The sequence below is a fragment of the Elgaria multicarinata genome, chromosome 3 (assembly GCF_023053635.1).
Source record: "Elgaria multicarinata webbii isolate HBS135686 ecotype San Diego chromosome 3, rElgMul1.1.pri, whole genome shotgun sequence".
NCBI classification, from domain to species: Eukaryota; Metazoa; Chordata; class Lepidosauria; order Squamata; family Anguidae; genus Elgaria; species Elgaria multicarinata.
The window spans coordinates 143,600,507-143,624,886 of record NC_086173.1 but is presented as its reverse complement, the minus strand read 5'-3'; the positions used below and the strand labels follow the sequence as shown (position 1 = coordinate 143,624,886).

General features: G+C 49.6%; 1 protein-coding gene across 1 annotated transcript; it reads left to right on the top strand.

Annotated features, from left to right (window-relative positions):
* The first annotated feature begins 3,972 nt into the window (after window positions 1–3,972).
* CRELD1 (cysteine rich with EGF like domains 1) lies at window positions 3,973–23,043 on the top strand. The gene is made up of 11 exons (XM_063122225.1): window positions 3,973–4,036; window positions 7,500–7,656; window positions 7,982–8,064; window positions 10,815–10,925; window positions 13,235–13,326; window positions 15,817–15,993; window positions 18,695–18,790; window positions 19,047–19,130; window positions 19,711–19,806; window positions 20,660–20,806; window positions 21,439–23,043. Exons 2-11 carry the CDS (start codon window positions 7,519–7,521, stop codon window positions 21,657–21,659), a joined length of 1,245 nt encoding a protein of 414 aa, XP_062978295.1. The 5' UTR covers window positions 3,973–4,036; window positions 7,500–7,518; the 3' UTR covers window positions 21,660–23,043.
* The last annotated feature ends 1,337 nt before the right edge of the window (window positions 23,044–24,380 follow it).

The window sequence follows — 24,380 nt, the reverse complement described above, 5'->3', positions numbered from 1 at the left end:
CCTGCTGCTTATATGAAATCTGAATTGAGTAGAGAGATCAGACCCGGAGGAGGAGGAGATCTCTGGTCGCCTTACGACGCCTGCGATCGGCTGCGGAGGATTAAACAAGCGACGCTGCTGTGGCGGCGCCGTCCTCCCTCTGATGCTGCTGCTGCTGCAGAGGCGCTGCGCTCGACCGGCCGGCCGGCCCGGCCCTTTCCTCTCGCCACCCCACCCCCCGCCACGAGCCGCATCCTCTCGCGGCTCCGAGGAGCGCCCTGACAGGTGCGGCTCAGCGGGGCACCGGACGGAGCCCGCCGATTGGCACCTCGAAGGAGATGGGGGGTGATGTCACTGCACATGGCCCCATATCATTGGCGGACCCGATTGCGGTCCATTGGGCAGAAGGGGGAGGGCGGTGTTTTCTGCAGCGGCCGCTGCAGTCGCCCCGTGCGCAAAAGTGGGCGCTGCTGCTGCTGCTCCGGCCGGCCTGTCCCCTGCAGGTTTCCGCAGGGACGAGCAAGGGGGGCTGAAGGAAGGTAGGTGTTGAGCGCCCCACTGGAGATGGGAGCCAAGGGGCACCCTGTCCTGGGCTTGAGCCGCGGCTGGGCCTTCTGGGCCAGGGGCGGCCGCAGCAGCAGCAGCAGCAGCCTGGAGAGGGTGGGCTTTCCCCGCGCGCCCGCGCCCGCGCCCTCTCCTCTCCGCCACAGGGTGCAGCGACCGCCGAAGCGGCCAGAGGCCATTCCTCCCACCCCCCACCCTCAGGCGACTCAGCAGGGCAGGGCAGGGTGGAGCCGGGCCGGGCCTTCTCCGTCCCACTGGTTTGGGCGGCCGTGGAGCAATACGCCGCCTCGCCGGAATCCCGTACTTGCGCCACGGAGGAGCGCGTGGAGCGCCGTGCGCGTGACGCCCCGCAAAGAGCCCTCGTGGATTCCGTCACGGGCCTGTCTGCCTCGCCAGCGCGCATCAGCTTGCGGCCCTTGTTGTCCTGCTTGAGGCTGGGTGCCCTGATCCACGGGGGTGGGGGAAAATGGGCCGTGTATCTCCGCCTTCCCCGCCCTGTCTGGGACTGGCAGGCCGACATGTTTGAAGGGCACCAGGTTTGGGAAGGCTGGTGGATCTAATGCAGGGCTGGGCCACTTGTGGCCCTCCAGATGTTTTGGCCTGCAACTCCCATCAGCCCTAGCCAGGTGAGGGTTAATGGGAGTTATAGGCCAAAACGTTGAGAGGGCCACAAGTTGCCCACCCTTGTTCTAATCCTTTGCTCTTCCTCCATTTCATCTTAAGACTTTGTCTGAGCAGACTCCATGACTTCAACATCAACTCAGCCTCTTCATCCCACCCCACCCCTCACATTTTGTAACATCTTGCCTGATGAAGAAAATTATTATTATTATTATTATTATTATTATTATTATTATTATTATTATTATTATTATTATTGCTGCATTTATATCCCACCTTTTTTCCTGCAAGGAACCCAAGGCGGTGTACATAATCTTCCTCCTCTCCACTTTATCCTCACAACAACAACCCTGTAAGGTGGGTTGGGCTGAGAGTCTGTGACTGGCCCAAAGTCACCCAGTGGGTTTCCATGACCAAGTGGGGACTAGAACCCAGATCTCCCAACTCCTAGTCCGACACTCTAACCACTACACCACACTGGTGATCTCTAAAGTTTGCCCACAACATTGTACATATTTGGTTGGACCTTACAAATGCATCACCTGGTTGTGGGTTTGGGGATTAATCTACTTCATTCACTGTGAGGGTTGTCATTATAATTAACTTCAGGTAAGGGCTGTGCAGTGTGAGGATTATTCGCACAGGTGGCAAAATCTGGTTGCCTGTAATGGGCAGATGCACCTAGGGCTGGATGAGCTGAGCAGTTGCCTGGCATGCCAATCTGAGCTGAGGGGGTGCCAATATCACACCTGCACCAGACCCCACTATCCTTCTGGATAGCCCTGCAAAGGTGACCATGGGGGGGGGGGGTGACCAAAGGCACTCCTCACCCACGGCGCTATTTATCCTAAGGCTGGCCTTGGCTGTGCCCAGAATCTGTGGGCCTCACGTCTGGGATTGGTACCTGGCATCAAATGTGACTTAGTCCTCCAGGGTTTTACCATATGCTGTGTAGACAGCAAAGAGACAGAGGCTCAAGGGCAGGGCAGATGTAGCCGACTTTTAGAAGGATTGTAAGCGTGTGTACATGTTTTTGCTTTTGGCTACCAACAGGATGGGTGGGGCTGTACTTCTGTATATATTAAAAAAATCTTGATGTATATTGGATCTTTTGTTTGGATTCTTTTAAACCTAGAGTTATGTGCCTGGGGAAGAGCAACTGAAATGCAGTAGTACTTACGCATTTTCTGAGATGGCCTGGCTGGGGATGAGGCCAAAGGTAGCAAGGGAGAACCCCTGACCTACCATGACCTCTTCTGCAGCTTTGAGCCACAGGGATGCTCAGCTTCCATCCCAGCAAAAGGAACAATATTATTGGAATTGGGCACAGTCAGTTGGGCACAGCTTTTCCTGAGCATCTGCCTAGAATTTAAATGGTACTCAGGGAGAAAGAGTTTGCAGTGGATTATTACCCAATTGCTTTTTTAAATTAAAAAAAACCACACCTGTAATATATAAGGACATAAGAAGAGCCCTGCTGGATCAGACCAAGGGTCCATCTAGTCCATCACTCTGTTCACTCAGTGGCCAACCAGCCATCAGCCAAGGATGAAGAAGCAGGACATGGTGCAACAGCACCCTCCCATCCATGTTCCCCAGCAACTGGTGCTCACAGGCTTATTGCCTTGAATACTGGAGATGGCACACAACCATCAGGGATAGTAGGCATTGATAGCCTTTGCCTCCAGGAATTTATCCAATCCCCTTTTAAAGCCATCCAAATTGGTGGTAATCACTCCATCTTGTAGTAGTGAGTTCCATAATTTAACTATGCGCTGTGTGAAAGAGTACTTCTCTTATTTGTCCTGGATCTCCCTCCAATCAGCTTCATGGGATGACCCCAGGTTCTAGTATTTTGAGAGAGGGAGAAAAATATCTCCCTATCCATATTCTCCGTACCTTACCCTGTGCCTGCTTACCCTACCCTGTGCCTGTTGGCATTCTCTTCCCCTCCTTATTGTTTTACTATGATTTTATTAGATTGTAAGCCTATGCAGCAGGGCCTTGCTATTTACTGTTTTACTCTGTACATCACCATGTACATTGATGGTGCTATATAAATAAATAATAATAATAATAACCATGCATAATTTTGCACACTTCTATCATGTCTCCCCTTAGCCTCCTTTTTTCCAAGCTAAACAATCCCAGTTGATGTAATCTTCCCTCACAGGGGAGATGCTCCAGCCCCTTAATCATTTCAGTTGCCCTTTTCTGCACTTTTTCCAGCTCTATAACATCCTTTTTTTAGGTGTGGTGACCAGAACTGAACATAGTATTCTAACTATGGTCACACCATACATTAATATGAAGGCAGTATGATACTGGCAGTTTTATTCTCAATTCCCTTTCTTATCATGCCTAACATGGAGTTTGCCTTCTTTACAGCGGCTGCACACTGGGTGGACATTTTCATTGAGCTGTCCACCACAATCCCAAGATGTCTTTCTTGTTTGGTCACCACCAGCTCAGATCCCATTAGGTTATACTTGAAGTGCATCACCTTACACTTGCTTACAATGAACTGCATATGAAGAGCAAACCACTTTTTCTCCTGATAATGGCTATGAATGGCTGCTAGTCATGCTGGCAATATACGGTGGCAGCATGTCTCTGAATACCAGCCACTGAGGAGCCACAGCAGGAGAGGGCCATTGCCCTCGTCTTCCGCTTGTCGGCTTTCTATGGGCATCTGGTTGGCCGCTGCAGAATCCTGTGCTAGTTCAGCCTTTGGCCTGATCCAGCAGGGCTGCTCTTAAGTTCTTTGGTTATGTACTAATGCTCCCTGTCGCTTGTTGTTCTAGCTTCCTCTGTTCTGTGTCCTTGAACACTTGGCATCAGATTCTGTACTCTGCTACACTCTAGGGCCCAGGTAAGACCATTGAAAGGAGAGAAAATGTTATTTGGTACTTTCTTTACCTGTCTCCCTTCTCTCCTCCCCAGAGCAGCTTAATGTTTGAAGGACCACCTTTCCCCACATGTGCACGAAGATCACAACCGGAGGCCCCTCTCCAGATGCCCCTGCCTTCGGAAATTAGGGACAGGGCAAGTGGGCAGCCCGGTCTCTGGAGCACTTTCCCCAGGGGCAATTTCCAAGTCATTATCAGGATTCCTTGATGTTAACTCCTTTTCTACAGAGTTTAAGTACTTGAATAGTTCAGGATCTACTTGTAGATCGTTGGATTATTTTCAACAGATTAGCAAGAGTTTCCAGTTCTCAGTTGTTGAATTATAGGGCCTTGCTAGACCTGCCGGGATAAGCCGGCAGGGAGGCGGGGCGACGGCGTGCAAACTTTAACGCGCGCCGCCCAGCCTCCTAGACGCACAACGCGCAGGGACGACGGAAGCCCTGCAGCGCCGGCCATTTTTTAAAAAGTTTAAAGGGGCCACGTGCGCCCGAAGACTGCGGAGAAGGTAAGGGTTTTTTATTAGTTAACCCCCCCCCCATCCGCTCCTGATCCCTTCCTGATCTTTCTCTCCCTCCATGTCCCGTGTGTCGTCTCCCCTCCTTTTCCCTCCGTGTGTGTGTGTGTGTGTCCTGTGTCATCTCCCCTCCTTTTCCCTCCGTGCGTGTGTCCTGTGTCATCTCCCCTCCTTTTCCCTCCGTGTGTGTGTGTGTGTGTCCTGTGTCATCTCCCCTCCTTTTCCCTCCGTGTGTGTGTGTGTGTGTGTGTCCTGTGTCGTCTCCCCTCCTTTTCCCTCCGTGCGTGTGTGTGTGTGTCCTGTGTCATCTCCCCTCCTTTTCCCTCCGTGCGTGTGTCCTGTGTCATCTCCCCTCCTTTTCCCTCCGTGTGTGTGTGTGTGTGTCCTGTGTCATCTCCCCTCCTTTTCCCTCCGTGTGTGTGTGTGTGTGTCCTGTGTCGTCTCCCCTCCTTTTCCCTCCGTGCGTGTGTGTGTGTCCTGTGTCATCTCCCCTCCTTTTCCCTCCGTGCGTGCGTGTGTGTGTGTGTGTCCTGTGTCGTCTCCCCTCCTTTTCCCTCCGTGCGTGTGTGTGTGTGTGTGTGTGTGTGTCCTGTGTCGTCTCCCCTCCTTTTCCCTCCCGGGATCTCCCCGGCCGATGGGCACAGCGCTCAGCGCTGTGGCCAGTCCGCGGCTTTTTGTGGCTACTCGTGAGTAAGCGATTAGCCGCAAAAAGCCACGGAAGTCCCTAGACCTTCCCCAGCTCCGGCCTCAGGCCGGAGCTGGGGAAAAGGCGCGCCATAAGCGAATTCGCTTATGGCGCGTTGGAGAAGGCCTCAGCGCGGCCTGTCTCCGGATTCCCCTGTGCGTCATCTGGACGCACAGCAGGGAAGCCGGGACAGAAGGCGCGCTAAGGCCTCGTCTAGGAAGGCCCATAGTGTCACAGCAGAATCCCTGTTTCTTTACATCAGACTCTACCCTGGCACTCTCCAGATGTGTTGGACTGCAGCTCCCATAATTCCAAGCCATTGTGGGAGCCTAACTGGGAATTATTGGAGCTGCAGTCCCAACACATCTGGAGGGCACAAGGTTGGGGAGGCAGCCTTACAGCACACAAGGTAGGCTCTCTTCCTTCCTTATGCCACGTTACTTCATCCTTTCCATCTCCCCATTATGAAGTAAAGGAACAAGGATCCTGTGGCATGTTAGCACATAGTTTTAAGACCTGATGCGAAACCGTGCAATGTTTCCAAGCACTTCTTTTATCTCTCCCACTGCTAACACCATGTCATAGAAGGCTTAGATGACACACCAGGAATACAAACTTTATTGTCTCTCTTAAACAAGACAGAACAGCACCGGGGAAATACCAAACTCCACCCAGGAGATACAATTAAGTCCAGCGTCGCCTAGTGATTAAACTCTATAATGCCATTATTCACACATATAGCAACAACAACAACACTCCCGCCTCCCAAGTTAGGCTGTTAGGATACTTGTATATACAGGCTGTTACAGTGTTTAGCTCCTACAGTGCAGTAGAATACCTGGCTCCACTTCCTGATCCACCATTTTGCATCTGGCTCTCCCCCAAAGCACCCGGCTTCACTTGGTCGTGGATCTAGCAAAAAGTGAAGTAGATCCCACAAGCCTGAAGTCTGCCCAATCCTGTACTATACTGCAGAAGTCAGGCCCACCTGTGCTGGAGTCCTCCCAGACACTTAGCAAAAATCGAAGGTTTATTGTGCGCCATGTTATATTCATGGCTAGTGGACTTGTTATATATGGAGCTATACTAGAGTGACCAGATTTAACAGAGGGCAGGGCACCTGCAGCTTTAACTGTTGTGATGAGGGAATTTCACCAGGTTCTCCATATATACAAATGACACCTACTGAAATTCCCTTTTCAATACAACTGTTAAAGATACAGGAGCCCTGTCCTCCTTTTCATATGGTCACCCTACCATAGTCAGCCAGCTACAATGCATTGTGGGACAATGGGCAAGGCTTCTGAGTCATGGCATGGTTTCCAGATAGGAAAATGCACTCCTCTTTTCTTCTAATTTTTCCCAGTTTCCTTCACCTGATTATGTCCAAATCTATCAGCTTCTACCACAATGGGGAGCTTTTACACCCAGATTTCCTGACATTGTGGGTGAGATCTCTACTTTCAGACCACAATTTAAGATGGCTAGGTATAGAGGGAGGTTAGCTGGGGAAGATGTATTTAATGAATTAACAGTGCAATCCTATGCATGTTTAGACAGAAAAAAGTCCTACAATTCCCAGGATCCTTCAGCCCACATGGCAGGTTGGCTGGGGAATGTTGGGAGCTGTAGAACTTTTTCCTGTCTAAACATGTACAGGATTGTGCCCTAATAGATTTATAACCCACTTTTTAGGGTTAGAAATAGTCAAAAAGCGCATTGCGACTTACTTTAAACTACAAAATACATAATCCAACCCTAAAAACACAATCCAACACATAAATCATTAAAACAACCCTAAAAACAATATTCAGTACATACACTGTTAAAGACGACAAGTCAGATATAACAAATAAGATAGCAGCAGAAAATTAAAATTAGCTAAATTTAATTTAAAAATTAACTAAAATTAATGCTACTAAAATTAATTAACTGCAAACTGGAATAAATAAGTCTTTAAAATCCCCCTAAAGGCCAGCAAAACTGGGGTCATGCACACTTCCCAGGGAGGGCATCCCAAAGATGTGGGGCTACCACTGAGGAGGCCCGGTCCCCCGTATCCGCCAGTCTCACTGTTCTTACTGGAGGATCAGAGAGTAGGGCCTCAGGTGCCCATCTTAATGCTTGGATAGGCTCGTACCATGCGAGAGCATTGCCCATGGATCTCTTGCTCTATCAGCTTGTTCAATAGGACTGCCTATGTCATGGCTCCTCCTCTTTCTTCCAGCCTTGGCCCTGGCCCGAAGATGGATCTGCTGCCCTGGGTGAAGATCCCGCCTCCTCTGCTCCCATTTCTCTTGCTGTCCCTTTGGCTCCCAAGCCCCAGTGCTTCTCAGCAGGAGCCCTGCCAGATCTGCCGGGACCTTGCCAGCAACTTCAATAAGGTGGGAGCCTGGAAAAGGTTACAATTTGGGGCTAGGGGATGTGATCACATTGGCATAAAGCAGAAGCTTGCAAGCATTTAACCTGGGGCATGGGTACCCAGCCCGCCCCTCACTCCTGCCTCCAAGGTGGGATTGGGCTGGAGTAGCTGAGAGGTTTGTCCGGGATGGCGGTGGGGGAGGAGGGCGGTTTTGCATTGCAAAAACGGAGGCTCTGTGGGCTTTTGCATGCAGGTTGTGGGGCAAAGGGTAGCTGCACTTAGCGTTTGGGGTGGGAGCAAGAAAATCTAGCTTTGGGTTTGCTGTGAGCCTTCTCCTGCCTTCCCAGGGTCTGGAGCGGACACAGCGCGAGAACTTCGGGGGCGGGAACACAGCCTGGGAAGAAGAGAAGCTTGCAAAATATGCAAACAGGTGACCTGAGGTCTGGGCTACGCCAGGCCATTGGTGAGATGCTGCTACTGCAGACTGCGCCGAACTACCGTCCTTGTTGGGAGATGGCCACCCCGCACTCTGCATCCTGATCGTAAAAGGAGTTCAGAGCAATTGGCGTGGTGGTGGTGGTGATGACTCCATTACCTGTGTGGAGCATGGCTGCTAATGCAGAATTTCATAGAATCATAGAATAGTAGAGTTGGAAGGGGCCTCTAAGGCCATCGAGTCCAACCCCCTGCTCGAACCAATAACAACATGATGTTCTTGTTTGTTATAAACAAGGTTCTAGCGCTAAGGGTTATGAAATTGCATTGAAATTGCGCTTTACACATATTGCATTGGTAATCCTTACAACAACCTTCTAAAGTAGGTCATTTTCATTATCCCTATATTGCAAATGGGAGGCTGAAGGGACACAGAGTTACTAGGCTAAGCCACGTAATGAGCTCATGGGTGAGATTTGAGCCAGGGAGGAGTCGTGCTCTTAAGGAGATGTCAGATGTAATATGTGTAGAGAAGTAGGGTCATTCTGAATGGGCCGTCATTGAGTTATATGCAGCACTACCTCTTCTACTCTAGGGTTGAGCTGAAAAGGCTGGATTCCAAATGTTTGCATTAGAATCAGCTGTGCACGGTGCTGATTGGCTGGTCCCCTGTGTTGTCATCAAGAATGCCCCCTCCCGTCCGCCCCCCCCCAGCTGGAGTGTTTTGGGCACATTAAATAGAAGTTTCCTTTTTATTATTAATAAAGCCGATGAATGAACAGAAAAATGCTTGAACATTCATGATGCAGTTACCCCCCCCCCCAAAAAAACCCCAGAAAGTTCACCTAAAATATAGGAAGAGGAGGGCAAAGATGAAATCTGGCCTAGCATTTGATTTGTTTATATACATGTCTGTCATTTTACTTGTAAAGCGGGGATCACCCTTACTGTGCACCAAATCTCAGTACTGTTTTTTGGCAGTATGCTCAAAGCTAAGAAAATAGAAGTTTTCGCTGTGGGTGAGCTTCTTCCATTGATCGTTTTATTTATTTATTTATTTATTACATTTTTATACCGCCCAATAGCCGAAGCTCTCTGGGCGGTTCACAAAAATTAAAACCATCATAAAACAACCAACAGGTTAAAAACACAATTACAAAATACAGTATAAAAAGCACAACCAGGATAAAACCACGCAGCAAAATTGATATAAGGTTAAAATACAGAGTTAAAACAGTAAAATTTAAATTTAAGTTAAAATTAAGTGTTAAAATACTGAGAGAATAAAAAGGTCTTCAGCTGGCGACGAAAGGAGTACAGTGTAGGCGCCAGGCGGACCTCTCTGGGGAGCTCGTTCCACAACCAGGGTGCCACAGCGGAGAAAGCCCTCCTCCTAGTAGCCACCTGCCTCACTTCCTTTGGCAGTGATCAGAGGGTGGACAGGGTGTAGCTTTTAGAAGCTCCCTCTATTCCTGATGGCTCTCTGCCATCTCTTTGTCAGTATAGATTTCTTCCTCGAATCTGCTTCTTTTCTAGACCCTTCTGGGGCGGGACGGGAGAATGGGGCGATATTCTGGGGCGTACTTTTTAGAGCAGAGATTTGGCTTTCTGGATTCAAACATGGACCACTTGGAAAGGGTTGGGACTTCATCCAGAAGTGATTAGAAAAGAAGTAGAGCAGAGAAATATATGTAGCCGAGCAGCCTCCTCTAAACCGATGTTTTAGACTAGAGCTGCCTCCATTCCAGACCATTGGCCATGCTGGCTGGGGCTGATGGGAGCTGAGGTTCAAAACATCTGAAGGGCATCGGGTTGGGGAACAGGGTGGTGTTAGAATGGACTATACCACTGCAGGCGGAGGGGATCACTTTTCTTAATGCTCACCTATATTAAGACCTGCCTGCAAAATAGGAAATGAGCACAGCCAGCACGTAGCTAGGACAGACGCTTTCTTCTCCCAGCTGCCTTTGTCTTCTTTTTGCCAGGAGCTGTGTTTAATTAATGGGGGGCACCTTCCAATCTGGAATTCTCCCCCTGCCCTCTGAAGTGGTGCCGTCCATTCTGCCACATCGTTCTCACGTCGTCCTTCTGCACGGGCAGGACACACCTTGACCCACGCACCGACAGTAGTACTGGGTTCTCCACCAGGCCCAACAATACACACACACATACGTACACACTTTTTCTCTTATTTAGCTTATTGTCTATCCTGTAGAAGAGCTCTGGTGGACTCCAAAGCTTGCTCGCTTCTCTGTCGTGTTCCCCTTTTTCAAATAAAGAATGTTTAAATTGGATAAACATTTGCTGTTGGATGATGGCGATGATGATTACTTTCATAAAAGGGAGCAGCGATGACCTGCCTCACAGGATGTTTGTTGTAAGGAAGCGCCGTCCACTTTGACAAGTCTCAAGACCTGCTTGCTGCAGGCTAGCTCAGCTGTCGCCAGGAGGTTCCCCAGGGCCTGCTTGTCTGCCATATTGCCAGCTCCTGACTCCGTTCTGAGGAGAAAGAGAAACATTAGGGGCTGGCTGCTTGAGCAGAGAAAACTCTTGTTATCCTGGTGGAGTTTTGAGAAAGCCAGATTCTCCTGTATAAAAAATGGGTAAGAGAGGTTCATGAATGGTTAGAGGGGAGGCAGAGGGTTGTTTTGGTCAAGAGGGGAGGGCCGACGTCCCAGAGTTGCCAGTAGAACTGCTATGGTCCAGCTGCCTCAATGCTCACCCGGCCCTTTCCTCTCCTTCCAGCGAGACCCGTCTTCTGGAGGTGCTGGAGGGCGCGTGCGCCACATCAGACTTTGCCTGCCACCAGCTGCTGGAGCAGAGTGAAGAACACGTGGAGCGTTGGTGGTTCCAGGAGTGAGTGTGAAAGAGCGAGGGAGGGCCCGGCGTGGGGTGTTTCTTCACCTGCCTGCTCGTTGCAGCAAGAGGCCCAAATAGCCTTCCTCCAACCTGGTGCCCTCCGGATGTGTTGGACTACAGCTCCCCTCACCCCAGTGAACAGACTGGCTGGGGGTGATGGGGGTTGCAGTCCAACACGTCTGGAGGGTACCAGATTGGGGAAGGCAGATGGAGAAAGAGCAGAATGCAGTTCAGAACTGGGACTCCGGCAATGTGTGTGGACGTGCCCTCTTTTGTATCTGGTCACTCTAGTACAGCTCCTGCAGCTTTTGCTGTGGTGATGAAGAGGGTCTTTCACCAGGTGCCGCATGCATACAAATGACACCTGCTGAAATTCCCTTTTCAATACAACTGTTTCAAGACACAGGAGCCCTGTCCTCCTTTCCATAGGGTCACCCTTGGCTATTAGCTCATCTACCCCAGGACTTTCTACTGACAAGTAGTGGCTTTCTAAGATCTCAGGCAGTGGTCTCTCCTTTCCCCTGTTCCCTGAGCTTTTTAACTGGAGATGCCGGCATTGGACCTGGGGCTGCGCGCTCCGCCACTGTACTGCGGTCCCTTCTCTGGGATAGGTAGGTGATGGTTGCTGCTGCAATCCCATCAAAACACCAGGATTCCCAGACAGGCCTTATGGAGATCAGGAAATCCAGGCTGTCGAAATTGGAAGGAGGGACCTTAACAAGTGATTGGGTAGATGGGGAAGGGGGACCAAGGCCCAGTTGGTCCAGGGTCTTGAAAGAGGGGATGCAGGCCAATATATTTAATCTCTGCCCGAGGTGTCTAGAGCCATAGACCATCTCTCAAGAGGAAACACTTTCTTCCTCAATTTGGCTGCTCCATTCTTGGGGGCCCAGTGGGGGTGTTATGTATTATTTATATTTTGTTTGTTCGTTTATTAATTTATAGCCCACCTTTCCACAGGAAGAGCCTCGTGTGGCGCAGAGTGGTAAGCGGCAGTTACTGCAGCCGAAACTCTCCCCTTGGCCTGAGTTCGATCCCAGCGGAAGCTGGTTCTCAGGCAGCCGGCTCAGGTCAACTCAGCCTTCCATCCTTCCGAGGTCGGTAAAATGAGTCCCCAACTAGCTGGGGGAAAGGTAGCCATGACTGGGGAAGGCAATGGCAAACCACCCCGCTACAAAGTCTGCCAAGAAAATGTCAGCGAAAGCAGGCGTCCCTCTAGGAGTCAGCAATGACTCAAGTGCTTGCATGAGAGGTCCCTTCCCTTCCCTTCCCTTCCCTTCCCTTCCCTTCCCTTCCCTTCCCTTCCCTTTCCTTTCCTTTCCTTTCCTTTCCACAGGAAAGGCAGCTAACCATAAAATCCAGGTTAAAAATGAAATGTGAATGAAAACATAACATAAAAGCCAATAAATTAAAAGTACAATTAAAAGCACACCGATAAAAGAATTGAACAATACCAAACAATTAAAAAAAAACACCCATCAGCACAGACCAACTTATAGGCCAAAGGCCTGCTTGAATACAAACATCTTTGCCTACCAGTGGAAGCACAACAGAAAGGGGGCCAACCTACCCACCCTCGGCAGGGAGTTTCAGAGCCAGGAGTAGGGTGACCATATGGAAAGGAGGACAGGACTCCTGTATCTTTAACAGTTGCATAGAAAAGGGAATTTATGGAAAATCTGGTGAAATTTCCTCTTCATCACAACAGTTAAAGCTGCAGAAGCTATACTACAGAGATCAGATACAAAAGAGGGCAGGGCACCTGCAGCTTTAATTTCACCAGGTTTTCTATATATTCAAATGACATCTGCTGAAATTCTCTTTTCTATGCAACTGTTAAAGATACAGGAGCCCTGTCCTCCTTTTCATATGGTCACCCTAGCCAGGAGCAGCCACCAAGAAGGCCTTCTCTTGCATCCCAGTGGTGGTGGTACCAAGAGAAGGGCTTCCCTTGAAGATCTTAATGTCCAAGCGGGTTTTCATGGGAGAAGGCGGTCCTTCAGGTAGTCTGATCGCAAGCTATAGGCCATTATAGGTCATAACCAGCTCTCTGGATGGTGCCCGGAAACTGACTGGTAGCCAATGAAGCTGTTGTAATGAGGGAGCCACATGTCCCTGTAACTGGCCCCTATCAACAACCTGGCTGTAGCTTTCTGAGCTGGCTGAAGTTTCCGCACGGTTTTCAAAGGCAGCCCCACTTAGAGCACGTTACAGTAGTCCATGGCGTAGGGCCTGTGTTATTAATCAGACACCGCATGGTGGAGCGAGGGAGTAGGGCCTCACTAACCAAGGCTCTCTTTCCCCAGGCAGCAACAGCACCCAGACTTTTCCCAATGGCTCTGCATGGATGCACTGAAACTGTGCTGCCCGCCCGGCACCTATGGCCCTGATTGCCACAGTGAGTTGTTTTGCGGCCTCCCGTGTGGTTGTTGTGACGGTGCCCAAACAGTTGCGTGTGCGTACACCTGGGACTCTGAGCTCATGCGCAGAATCCCAGAGATCTCTGCCGGGAAGCAGAGGCACTCTTTGGCTCTGTGGGACTCTTTGGCCAGTTTGCTAGGAGGGACTAGTTTCAAGACAAACCGAGGAAGCCTTTTCCAGAGGTACAGTAGCAATAGTCTTGCAAACAGGCTGACAAACAGAGGGGGACAAATCTGGGGTGGCTTAAAATAAATAAATGTTTTTATCTCGCTCCTTAGCCAAAAAGGCTCCTGGAACTTCTGACATAGTTAGTTATGTGCCTTCAAGTTGACTTTGACTTATGGCGACCCTATGAATCATCTGTTGTAAACCACCCTATTCAGGTCTTGTAGCTTCATATCCATATCTTCCTTTATGGAGACAATCAATCTCTTGCTTAGCCTTCCTCTTTTCCTTCTATCTTCTGCTTTCCCTAGCAGCATTGTTTTTCCCCCCTAATGATCCATTTCTTCTCATTATATGTCCAAAGTTTGGTAGTCTCAGTTTCAGCATTTTCACTTCTAGTGAGAGTTCTGGCTTAATTTGTTCTAGAACCCACCTATTTGTCTTTTTCGTGGTCCATGGTATCTGCAAAACTCTCATAGAATCATAGAATATTAGAGTTGGAAGGGGCCTATAAGGCCATCAAGTCCAACACCTCGTTCAGTGCAGGAATCCACCTTAAAGCATCCCTGACAGATGGCTGTCAAGCTGTCCCTTGAATGCTTCTAGGGTGGGAGAGCCCACAACCTCCCTAGGTCATTGGTTCCATTGTTGTACTGCTCTAACAGTCAGGAAGTTTTTCCTGATGTCCAGCTGGAATCTGGCTTCCTTTAACTTGAGCCTGTTATTCCGTGTCCTGCACTCTGAGAGGATCGAGAAGAGATCCTGGCCCTCCTCTGTGTGACAACCTTTCAAGTATTTGAAGAGTGCTACCATGTCTCCCCTCAATCTTCTCTCCTCCCAACACCCCATTTCAAACGAGTTGATCTTCCTCCTATTCGCTTTATTCATTGTCCAACTTTCGCATCCATACATGGAGATTGGAAACACCATGGTCTGATAAAATAAGATGGACCCTTTCAATGTAAAAAGACACAACACACAAGGAAAAAGTGGTGGGAAGGGAAGGAGAAGAAAAAATCCAAGTCGCCTTTCAGCAGGAGGAATGCCCCTGCTTCTCTTCTCAGCTTTCTCAGCGCAACTTGCTGGAATGGTTGCTGGTGGTGATGGCTGAGGGAGGAGGAACTTTTATGGGGGTGGTCTTCAGCAGGGCTCATGGAATGGTTCCGTTTCCCCCTCCTCACAGGTAGCTGGAATGGCCAATGATTTCTTTTTATTAAAGGCAAAGATTACTGCAGACGCTGACTGCAGCCAGGAAATCAGAAGACGTTTACTTCTTGGGAGGAGAGCAATGACAAATCTTGATAAAATAGTTAAGAGCAGAGACACCACACTGACAACAAAGGTCCGCATAGTTAAAGCAATGGTATTCCCCGTAGTAACCTATGGCTGCGAGAGCTGGACCATAAGGAAGGCTGAGCGAAGGAAGATAGATGCTTTTGAACTGTGGTGTTGGAGGAAAATGCTGAGAGCGCCTTGGACTGCAAGAAGATCAAACCAGTCCATACTCCAGGAAATAAAGCCAGACTGCTCACTTGAGGGAATGGTGTTAAAGAAAAAACTGAAGTACTTTGGCCACATAATGAGAAGACAGGATACCCTGGAGAAGAGGCTGATGCTAGGGGAAGTGGAAGGCAAAAGGAAGAGGGGCCGACCAAGGGCAAGATGGATGGATGATATTCTGGAGGTGACAGACTTGACCTTGGGGGAGTTGGGGGTGGCGACAGCCGACAGAAAGCTCTGGCGTGGGCTGGTCCATGAAGTCACGAAGAGTCGGAAACGACTCAACGAATAAACAACAAAGGCATGTTTAGGGTTTGCCTACTGCCCCAGAGAGAAGGTACTGTCAGCCATTGCTAATTAACTGCCCTCTGCTTGCACTGAGTGATGTCGGTTAGCTTGAAGTAGTGGGCGGTGGAGCTGGAAGCTTTGATTAAACATTGCTAAGAAAGCGTGGCAGGATAAAGGGGAAGTTACCATTGCATCAAAACAAAACAAAAAAGACATATGCCATGGAGGGGGCTCTGTCTGCTCCGGGTTTCAGTCAGAAATCTAAAAGAGCTATCAAAGGTCAATGGGGTGGTGAATCCGCACTTTGGACATCTCCTTTAGAGTTCTGACTGAAACCTGGAGCGGATTCACCACCCTACTGACATCGGAGCCCCCAGCCTCCACTGGACATAAGGAATGAGTCAGAGGGGGAAATGGCAGGCTTCGGAGTCATGTGGTGATTTGGGAGGTCTGAGCACCCCAAGTTTAAGCCGAGCGCCCATCGGCTCTGACATTTGTTTCCTTCCTTCCACAGCCTGCCCCGGGGGTGCCCAGAAGCCTTGCAGTGGGTACGGGCAGTGTGACGGAGACGGCACGCGAGGGGGAACCGGCCTCTGCATGTGCCAGGTAGGCTACGGGGGCCCCTTCTGCTCTGAGTGTGGAGATGGCTACTACGAAGCTGCTCGCAACGACAGCCACCTGGTATGTGCGGGTATGTAGAGTGACTCCAGTGCTGGGCTGGAGTGGGGGCAGGGTGTGGAGAGGGAAGCTCTGCTGCCCCCTGCTGGCAAGTGCTAGTTAGTGCCCCTCCCCCCCCATGTTTTCCCTGGGCCCTAAGGACTGGGACTGGCCCAAAGTCACCCAGTGAGTTTCCATGGCCAAGTGGGGACTAGAACCCAGATCTCCCACTCTGACACTTTAGCCACTATACCACACTGGCTCTCACTGTGACGGAGGGAACGTTCTGAAAATCTCCATAATGTTATGTTAAATGAAGTTTAAAAGTCATCCCTTTCAGGAAAGGCAAATATTCTGAATTTTGAAGCTTGTCTATTAGTTAGTCAGCCATATACATGCACACATAACTTTTATACTAAAAAAGCAGTGTACTCCTTGCTTAAGCCTGCTGGGCCTCTTTTAAATGCACACACAGTGTTTTTCCTGAGACAGTAGCCCAGACGTGGCTGTTTTGACCTACAACTCCCCGAGCTAGCACGGCTAATGGTGAAGGCTGCTGAGTGCTGTAGGCCCAAGTTTTTGGAGGGCCACAAGTCACCCACCCTTGTAATAGACCCATGTTCTGAGGAAAGCAGAAGCGCTTTCCACAAATTCTATAACTAAAGTGAATGAACCGGAGATCGTCCCCGAAAGTTTATGCCACAATAGATTTGTTCACTTTGAGGATCTGTAAGACTCTTTGTTCTCCTGACTGAAGTGCTGAACCATAATAATAATAATAATAACTACAACAACAACAACAACAACAACAACAACAACAACAACATACATATCATTTAGTAATACTGTTAGCATGTGTTACTAAGTGAATATTTAGGAAGCCTATCTGTTGAACCCGGTACTGTCGATTCTGACCGGCAGTAGTTCTCCAAGGTCTTGGTCAGAGAAGGGTCTTTCCCCATTACTTGCTTCTTGATCCTCTTCAGTAGAAGTGCTGGAGATTGAACCTGGGACCCTCTGGGTGCAAAGAAAGGCCTCGACTCCTGACCCCTCCAATAAAACTTTCCGTTGATGCTGAATCTCGGTTGCTGTCACATCATTGGGCCTTAGAATCATAGAATCATAGAATAGCAGAGTTGGAAGGGGCCTACAAGGCCATCGAGTCCAACCCCCTGCTCAATGCAGGAATCCACCCGAAAGCATCCCTGACAGATGGTTGTCCAGCTGCCTCTTGAAGGCTTCTAGTGTGGGAGAGCCCACAACCTCCCTAGGTAACTGATTCCATTGTCGCACTGCTCTAACAGTCAGGAAGTTTTTCCTGATGTCCAGCTGGAATCTGGCTTCCTTTAATTTGAGCCCATTATTCCGTGTCCTGCACTCTGGGAGGATCGAGAAGAGATCCTGGCCCTCCTCTGTGTGACAACCTTTTAAGTATTTGAAGAGTGCTATCCTGTCTCCCCTCAATCTTCTCTTCTCCAGGCTAAACATGCCCAGTTCTTTCAGTCTCTCTTCATAGGGCTTTGTTTCCAGACCCCTGATCATCCTGGTTGCCCTCCTCTGAACACGCTCCAGCTTGTCTGCGTCCTTCTTGAATTGTGGAGCCCAGAACTGGACGCAGTACTCTAGATGAGGCCTAACCAGGGCCGAATAGAGAGGAACCAGTACCTCACGGGATTTGGAAGCTATACTTCTATTAATGCAGCCCAAAATAGCATTTGCCTTTCTTGCAGCCATATCGCACTGTTGGCTCATAATCTTCTTTACATTCCTCGCCACCACACAGGGGTTGGTCTTGCAGTATGAGTGATTCCTGCATTTCCTCCTCCCCCCTTCCTGTATAATGGTAGGCCTGCCACCTGTTAAATGATTTCATTTATTTAAAATTATGTCTAGGCTGGCTTTAAGGGTGGAGCCCTCTCAGGGCAGTGAACAAGATACAAACCAGCAGTCTGGCTGTTGTCGGGAGCTGTCCCTTTTCAGCATGCAATTCCTTTGCTGAGAGAACTGCACTGGCTGCCCATTTGCTACCAGGAAAGCTTTAAGGTTTTACTACTAGCATACAAAGCCCTAAATAACTTGGGACCAGGATACTGGAGAGAGGGCCTTCTCCCTTACCAACCTGCCCGGTCACTGAGGCCATCAGAGGGCCTGCTCCTGCAGCTGATGGTTCCACATGGACCTATGGCCTGACTGGCGTCCGCCCGGAGATAAGGCTTCAGTGTGGTGGCTCCCTTTCTTTGGAACTGCCTGCCTCTGGAAGTCAGGCAGGCGCCAACATTGTGTTCCTTCTGGCACCTCCTGAAAACAGTCCTATTCCAGAAAGCCTTCTTTAAGTGACCAGCCATGGTTTTTGGTACTGCGTTTTAAAAATAACAATTTTAATACAGCGTTTTAATCTTTTGATCTTTCTAAAGTTTTACCTTTATGTTCACTGCTCCAGAATCTGTCTTAGATATGGAGTGGTATAATTTTTTTTGTCAATAATATCAATAAATAAACCATACAGAATAGACACAATAAAAATTTCAATACGTACGTATTCAATAAAACGTTCCATAAAAACAGTGATGTATTAGGTTTCTCTGTAGGGGGCCAGAGTCTATATTCCTTAGGCACCGTAATCCCCTTAGGTAGCTTGTATCAGGCCTCCATGAGCTGCTACCCTTGCCTGGGCTTGGAAAGATGGGGAGGGCCTTCTCTTTTCCCGCTACCCACTAGGCTCTCTTCCCCACCAGAGTGCTACCGGGCGTGTGGACGTTGTTCAGGCCCCGAAGATTCAAGCTGCCTTCGTTGCAAGAGGGGCTGGATGCTACATGACCGAAGATGCATTGGTGAGCTTGTGCGACTAGGCCCGAAGAAATCCCCTGTTGCTTAGCAACCTTAGCAATTCACCTTTCAAGGTGCTCTATATTCTGGATATAGCTAAGTTGGAGTGGGAGAGGCTGAGGGGTGACTTTGAAGGGGGAGACCCAAACAAACGGTTGCATGTTGTATTATGCAAGCAAAGGAAGAGAATTCCTGTGCAGGGAGAGAGAGAAAACCGCTCTATGTGATGGTTAGCTTGATCTCACTCTTTGTTTTACGCAGACATAGATGAATGTGGCACAGACATGGCGCACTGCCGCGCCAACCAGTTTTGTGTCAACACAGAAGGCTCCTACGAGTGCCGAGGTAAGAGCGCCAAACCTGAAAAGTGGGCAGCATGAGTGCCACATGTGGGTTGCCTTTTGCTATGGGGCATTGGTCAGGGAGTGGGCATGTTTGCGTTGGGGAAATGTATCTGCGAGATGTGGTCTGGTGACTCCTGTTGGCCTTGCTGCCCGTGGACAACTGATGCCACACTGCAAAAGATCCCCTAGTATAACAGCTCTGTACCCCAGTTAATTTCCTCCTGGGTAAAACCCAGAATATGCCACTCTCTCCTTTTCTGAGGAGTAATATACCCTATTTCTTCGATTCTAAGACACACTTTCCCCCCAATATAAACATCTCTAAAAATGGGGTGTGTCTTAGGGGTTTTTTTCTGTTGGTGGTACTGAAATTAGTGTGAGTCTTACAATCGAAGAAATACGGTATGCAGCAATGGCTGCCTGTTCAGGACAAAGGCTTTACTTTTCACAGGAGATCCTTCTTCTCTCTCTGTCACTCCCTCACACCCCATCACCGCCTCAGCCAAACTATGGCATCCCTTGCCCACAAGAGGTCAGGTTGTGTTGCTGCCTCTTAATCCTGCTTCTTCCTTTCGCCTCAGACTGTGCCAAGGCCTGCATTGGCTGCATGGGTGCCGGACCTTCCCGCTGCAAGAAATGCAACAAGGGCTACCGGCGCGATGGTGTCAAGTGCCTTGGTACGTCCCGTGGCATTTCAGTTTCCTAGTGGCTGTCCCTTCCCCACAAGATTTCACCAGTAGAGCAGACCATGTTCTGTGTGGCCTCTAGAGGGAAGAGTCCTCTAAAGCTGCTGTACGTTTCCCGCCATCCCACACATATTTCAGTAGCACTGGCTGCACACTTTTCCTTTTCCTACAACGTCGGGAGCTTTTCAGTTCTTGCTGTCTGAATTTATCATCTTCCCTGGACTCCTGGGCCCCTTTTAACTTGGGAAGCCAACAGTGGACAGTGTTGCAGAGATTCCCATGGGGAACTTGAGGTGGTTGGATCTGTCATACCACAGCTGTGCTCCAACTGGGCCTTGCTGAGGGAAGAGAGAGACGGCTCAAGCCCTGTCCTTTGGTACATATGCAGCCCAGCTGAGGAGGACTCAGGAGGAGTGAGGGAGTTTCAGAAAAGGTTTTCAAAATTTTGGGGATACAGCAGCTCTAGAAAGATAGTCAGAAGGCGGCAAATGCAGCTAGACTTCAGGCAAGAGGCTGATTTAGTGATGGGCGTTTGATATGTATTTTTTTATTTGTTTGGTGGCTTTTGAATCATGGAGGATAAACTATGTCTCTTAAAGAAGAGACATAGGGAAAGTTTTTCTCCCTTAAATTATGACTGAGGGCAGCTGACTGGACAAAGAGAGAATCCCCCAACCATGGAAAGCCCAGGAGCCAGTACTATGGTCTGTGGGTGAAACTGGGATACAGGAATCCTCTCCATATGTGGTAGGAGGTGGTGAGCCGAGGGACAGTTGACTCAGGGCTCTGTGGGTTGGTGGCTGCCAATCAGCTCGTGTGACTCTCATACCCCACCCTCTCCCAGATGTGGATGAATGTGCTGGCGAAGCAGAGGAACCCGTGTGCACGGGCGCCAACGAGGCCTGCGAGAATACGGACGGCAGCTACCGGTGTGTTTGTGCAGAAGGACATACACGCAAAGAAGGGATCTGTGTGGAAGATAAGCCCCCAGGTAAACCTCAGCAGCATCAGCCATAACTCTTATCTCTCTATCTACTTCATAAAATACATTTCTCTAGGCATTTTACAATTTAAATCAACAACAATAATTATTTTAAAAATTGCAATGAAGTCAGCAATATAAAACTAACAATATGTTCTCTAGCTGGGGAATTTGGGGTAGTGCTGGTCAAGCCGCAAAGCTTGTCTTCTGCCTTGGGTGCAGTTTTGTTCTCTTTGGCTATCCCTGAGCCTATCTGTGTGTGTTTCTGGGAGCCGCTGTATTCTCCAAGGAGTGGTCTGCATGAGTATTTTTGCCTCACGAAAGTGAGCCTCTCATGAGTGGTCTGGCTCGACAGAAGAGTAATCACCATCTGGGACTTCCCAGTTATGGAGACAAGGCATCCATGTTCAGCATTTCATACAAATACTACTAGGTCCATCTAAAATTAAAAATCAGAATGGGAGGGGTGTGTGGAATCTTCCTATCTCTTACTGATGAAATATTTTTCTTCTGAGTAAAACAGTGGGTAATTTCCTCTATTAATATTTCATACAGCTGCCGAAGGTGGGGGGCAGAGGGGCTAGATGACCAGTTTGTCACCCGTGCCGTGTCTTCCTGATGGCCTCTTCCTTGTCCCACAGACTCTCCTGAGAAAGGATTCTTTGACGACATCACCGATGACGAGGTGGTTGTGCTGCAGCAGATGTTCTTTGGCGCCATCATTTGTGCGCTGGCCACGCTTGCGGCCAAAGGAGATATGGTCTTCACTGCCATTTTCATCGGGGCTGTGGCCGCCATGGCTGGCTACTGGCTGTCAGAGCGCAGCGATCGGGTGCTTGATGGCTTCATCAAAGGCAGATAGTGTGTGGCAAAGTGAACGTTCCCTTCTGCTTCCTGCCTCAGAGAGCCAGCTGGTGGGCAGGAACTCTTTGGGCCCCCTAATCCCCCGCCCCGGCAGGGCTTTAAAATCCAGAAGAAAGAGGTGGAAAGGCCAGTCTATATCCCAATCTGAGCCGATGGAAGCCTCAACCTAGCATGCTGTGAAATGGGAGAAATGGGCCAAGTGACGAAACATGTTCAGCAGTCCTCCTGTTGGCTGAGAGGAGGGTTTCCGAGAGGAAATGGGATGGAGTGGGTACCCCTTAAGGGAGGGAGAGGTCTTGGCTGGGCCTTAAGAACAGGCCCCTATTACTTTCTGACTGGCCTAGCTCCCAGGCATCGGGGCGGGGGTGTGATTTCAAATGTGTTCCTTCCCACGAGCTTGTGTCTCCCCGACACCGGTCAACAAATAATGACTAGGAAAAGGTTGGATCACTGCAGAAAGAAACCTGGGATTGGGTGGCCACAGGCTTGCTTCCTGCTGGGTCTTTAAGGGGATGTCCCTTTAGCTGAGAGCCGCTCTACACATTATGCTGAAGGGGCCAGCAAAATGATATGGCGTGTGTGTGTGTGTGTGTGTGTGTGTGTGTGTGTGTGTGTGTGTGTGTGTATTTATTTATTTCTGGACTGTACCACTTTAGGCAGTGTTCATGGAAAAATCTCCCTACATTCAATAAAGCAGCACCATTGGTGAAAGCAGTTTAGGGTGTAGCCCTCTGATATGCTTGCTTATTATGTGCATGGAGCCTTTTACAGGAGTGGAAGGGAAAGAGGCATTCAAAAATGCCTCCACCCACACTCACCCATCACAGCCTGAAATGGTACAGCCCAGAATTCTGTCACCTCAATCTGCCCCCCCCCATCCTGTATAACAGCCTTCCCCAACCTGGTGCGCTCTAGATGTGTTGGACTACAACTCCCAGCATCCCTGCTCGCTAGGGTATGCTGGGAGTTTTAGTCCAACCCATCTAGTGGGCAATGGGTTGAGGAAGGTTGCTGCCTGATGTGTAGAACATCTCTCATGCTGCTGGTGGCTCTGTGTGTGTGTGTGTGTGTGTGTGTGAGAGAGAGAGAGAGAGAGAGAGAGAGAGAGGGGGGGGGGGGCTGAGGAGGCCGAGTGGCCTGCATGTATGTGCACCCTTGCCCCTTTGCACCTGTCCACTCACAGCACCTTCTGGCCATCCATATCTCAGGAAAATTAAAGGTCTCTGTACACATCCCATGTGGTTCTTGCTGTGTCTCCGTCGTGTGCTTCTGTTCTACGGGGGCTGTTTGGTTTCAAGTTCAAAACTTGGGGAAAGGCTCACTGTCTCACCTCAGCCATTCCTAGATTTAAGGCACTTTATGAAATAGGGAATGCTGCAAAATGATTGCTGATTGGCTACCTTTATCTTGATAAGCATGTGGCCCACAAAATATATTCTACTCCCCTTCTCTGTCACTGGGTCCCTTGATTTTATCTCATGTGTTGAAGGCTGGAATTTCCAGCAGGGGTGAACCGGGTGCAGGGAGAGAAGTGTTATTCCTTCCTTGGGCTTTGGTGATCTTAGCATTTGGGAAAGAGTGGGAGAAATGAAGACCCCCTGCTTGTTTCCCCTGCCTCACTTCTACGAGTAAAGAACTGCTCGCTCGCTCGCTCTCAGCTCCCATTTCTCTTAGGTGGGGTGAAATGTGCCTGGAAAGGGAGGGGTGAGCCAAGGAGATTTTCCTCCGGAATAATGGGGCAGGCACCAAACTGCTTTGAAGCAAGTGGCCATGCTGGCCGGTAATGATGGGAGTTGCAGTCCAACACAACGGGAGAACACCAAGTTGGGAAAGGTGGCTGCAGCTTCTCGCCCACTCTTAGGCCGATTCTACACCAGCCCGAAAATGCGGACTGGTCACAGCCGAGTCCCTGTGCGGCCAAATGATGCACAGGGACTCCCGGGGGCAGTGGGGGACAGGTGCAGGTTTTCCCAGGGATAAATACTCCTTGGGAAAATCCAATTCTTCCCACGGTCTTGCGAGTAGCGGGAAGCAGTATTGGGAAGGAACTGGGCCGGGAGGAATCGGGGGGGGGAGGAGAGTGGGGTCAGGGCGTTTTTTATAAACTCGCTTTTCGTTGGAGCGCACATGCGCACAGCTCCTTTAAAAATAGCTTTTTTAAAAATGGCGGACGCGACACCCTCCTTTGTCCCTGGATGCTGCGCCCCCATGTGGACTAAGGGGAGGCTCTCACGATCAGGATCTCGTGAGATCCTCCCTCCCGCTGGTGTAGAAATGGCCTTAGTGATTTCTCTCTACCCCTTTTGAACAGCCACCCTGCTTATTCATGCAGCAGGAGTCCTGGCCTTAGCCTTCACACAGGGCCAAGCCAACCATACTGGTCTATGCACAGCTGTTGGGTGTCACTTTGAAAGCCTTTCTCTCCTCACCAGTGAGTTCACAGCTGCTGAGCTCCTCCGAGGTGCTGTCCTTCCCTAATTCCATCTGTATTTAATCATACCCTCAGTGTCAACTTCCATTTGCTCTGCAATCTTCTTTCCAGTAACTCTCCCTCCCTTTTTCCGTGTCATGACAGCTCTGAAGGGGAAGGCCTGTCACTTGCAGTATTCTTTGGCTCCTGTGGCTGTGGAAACCACTCCCAGAATTCCTTGCTCTCTGATAGCAGAGAGTTGACAGTCTGGTTTTTCAGATCCCCCTCCACACACACACACGTACTTTG

Bases quoted from the DNA above. Each gene is read 5' to 3' on its own strand.
- CRELD1 (XM_063122225.1), top strand. From the start codon at position 7,519: ATGGATCTGCTGCCCTGGGTGAAGATCCCGCCTCCTCTGCTCCCATTT. The intron at 10,926-13,234 runs GTGAGTGTGAAA...CTCTTTCCCCAG, and splicing joins GAGCGTTGGTGGTTCCAGGA to GCAGCAACAGCACCCAGACT. The intron at 19,807-20,659 runs GTACGTCCCGTG...ACCCTCTCCCAG, and splicing joins CGATGGTGTCAAGTGCCTTG to ATGTGGATGAATGTGCTGGC.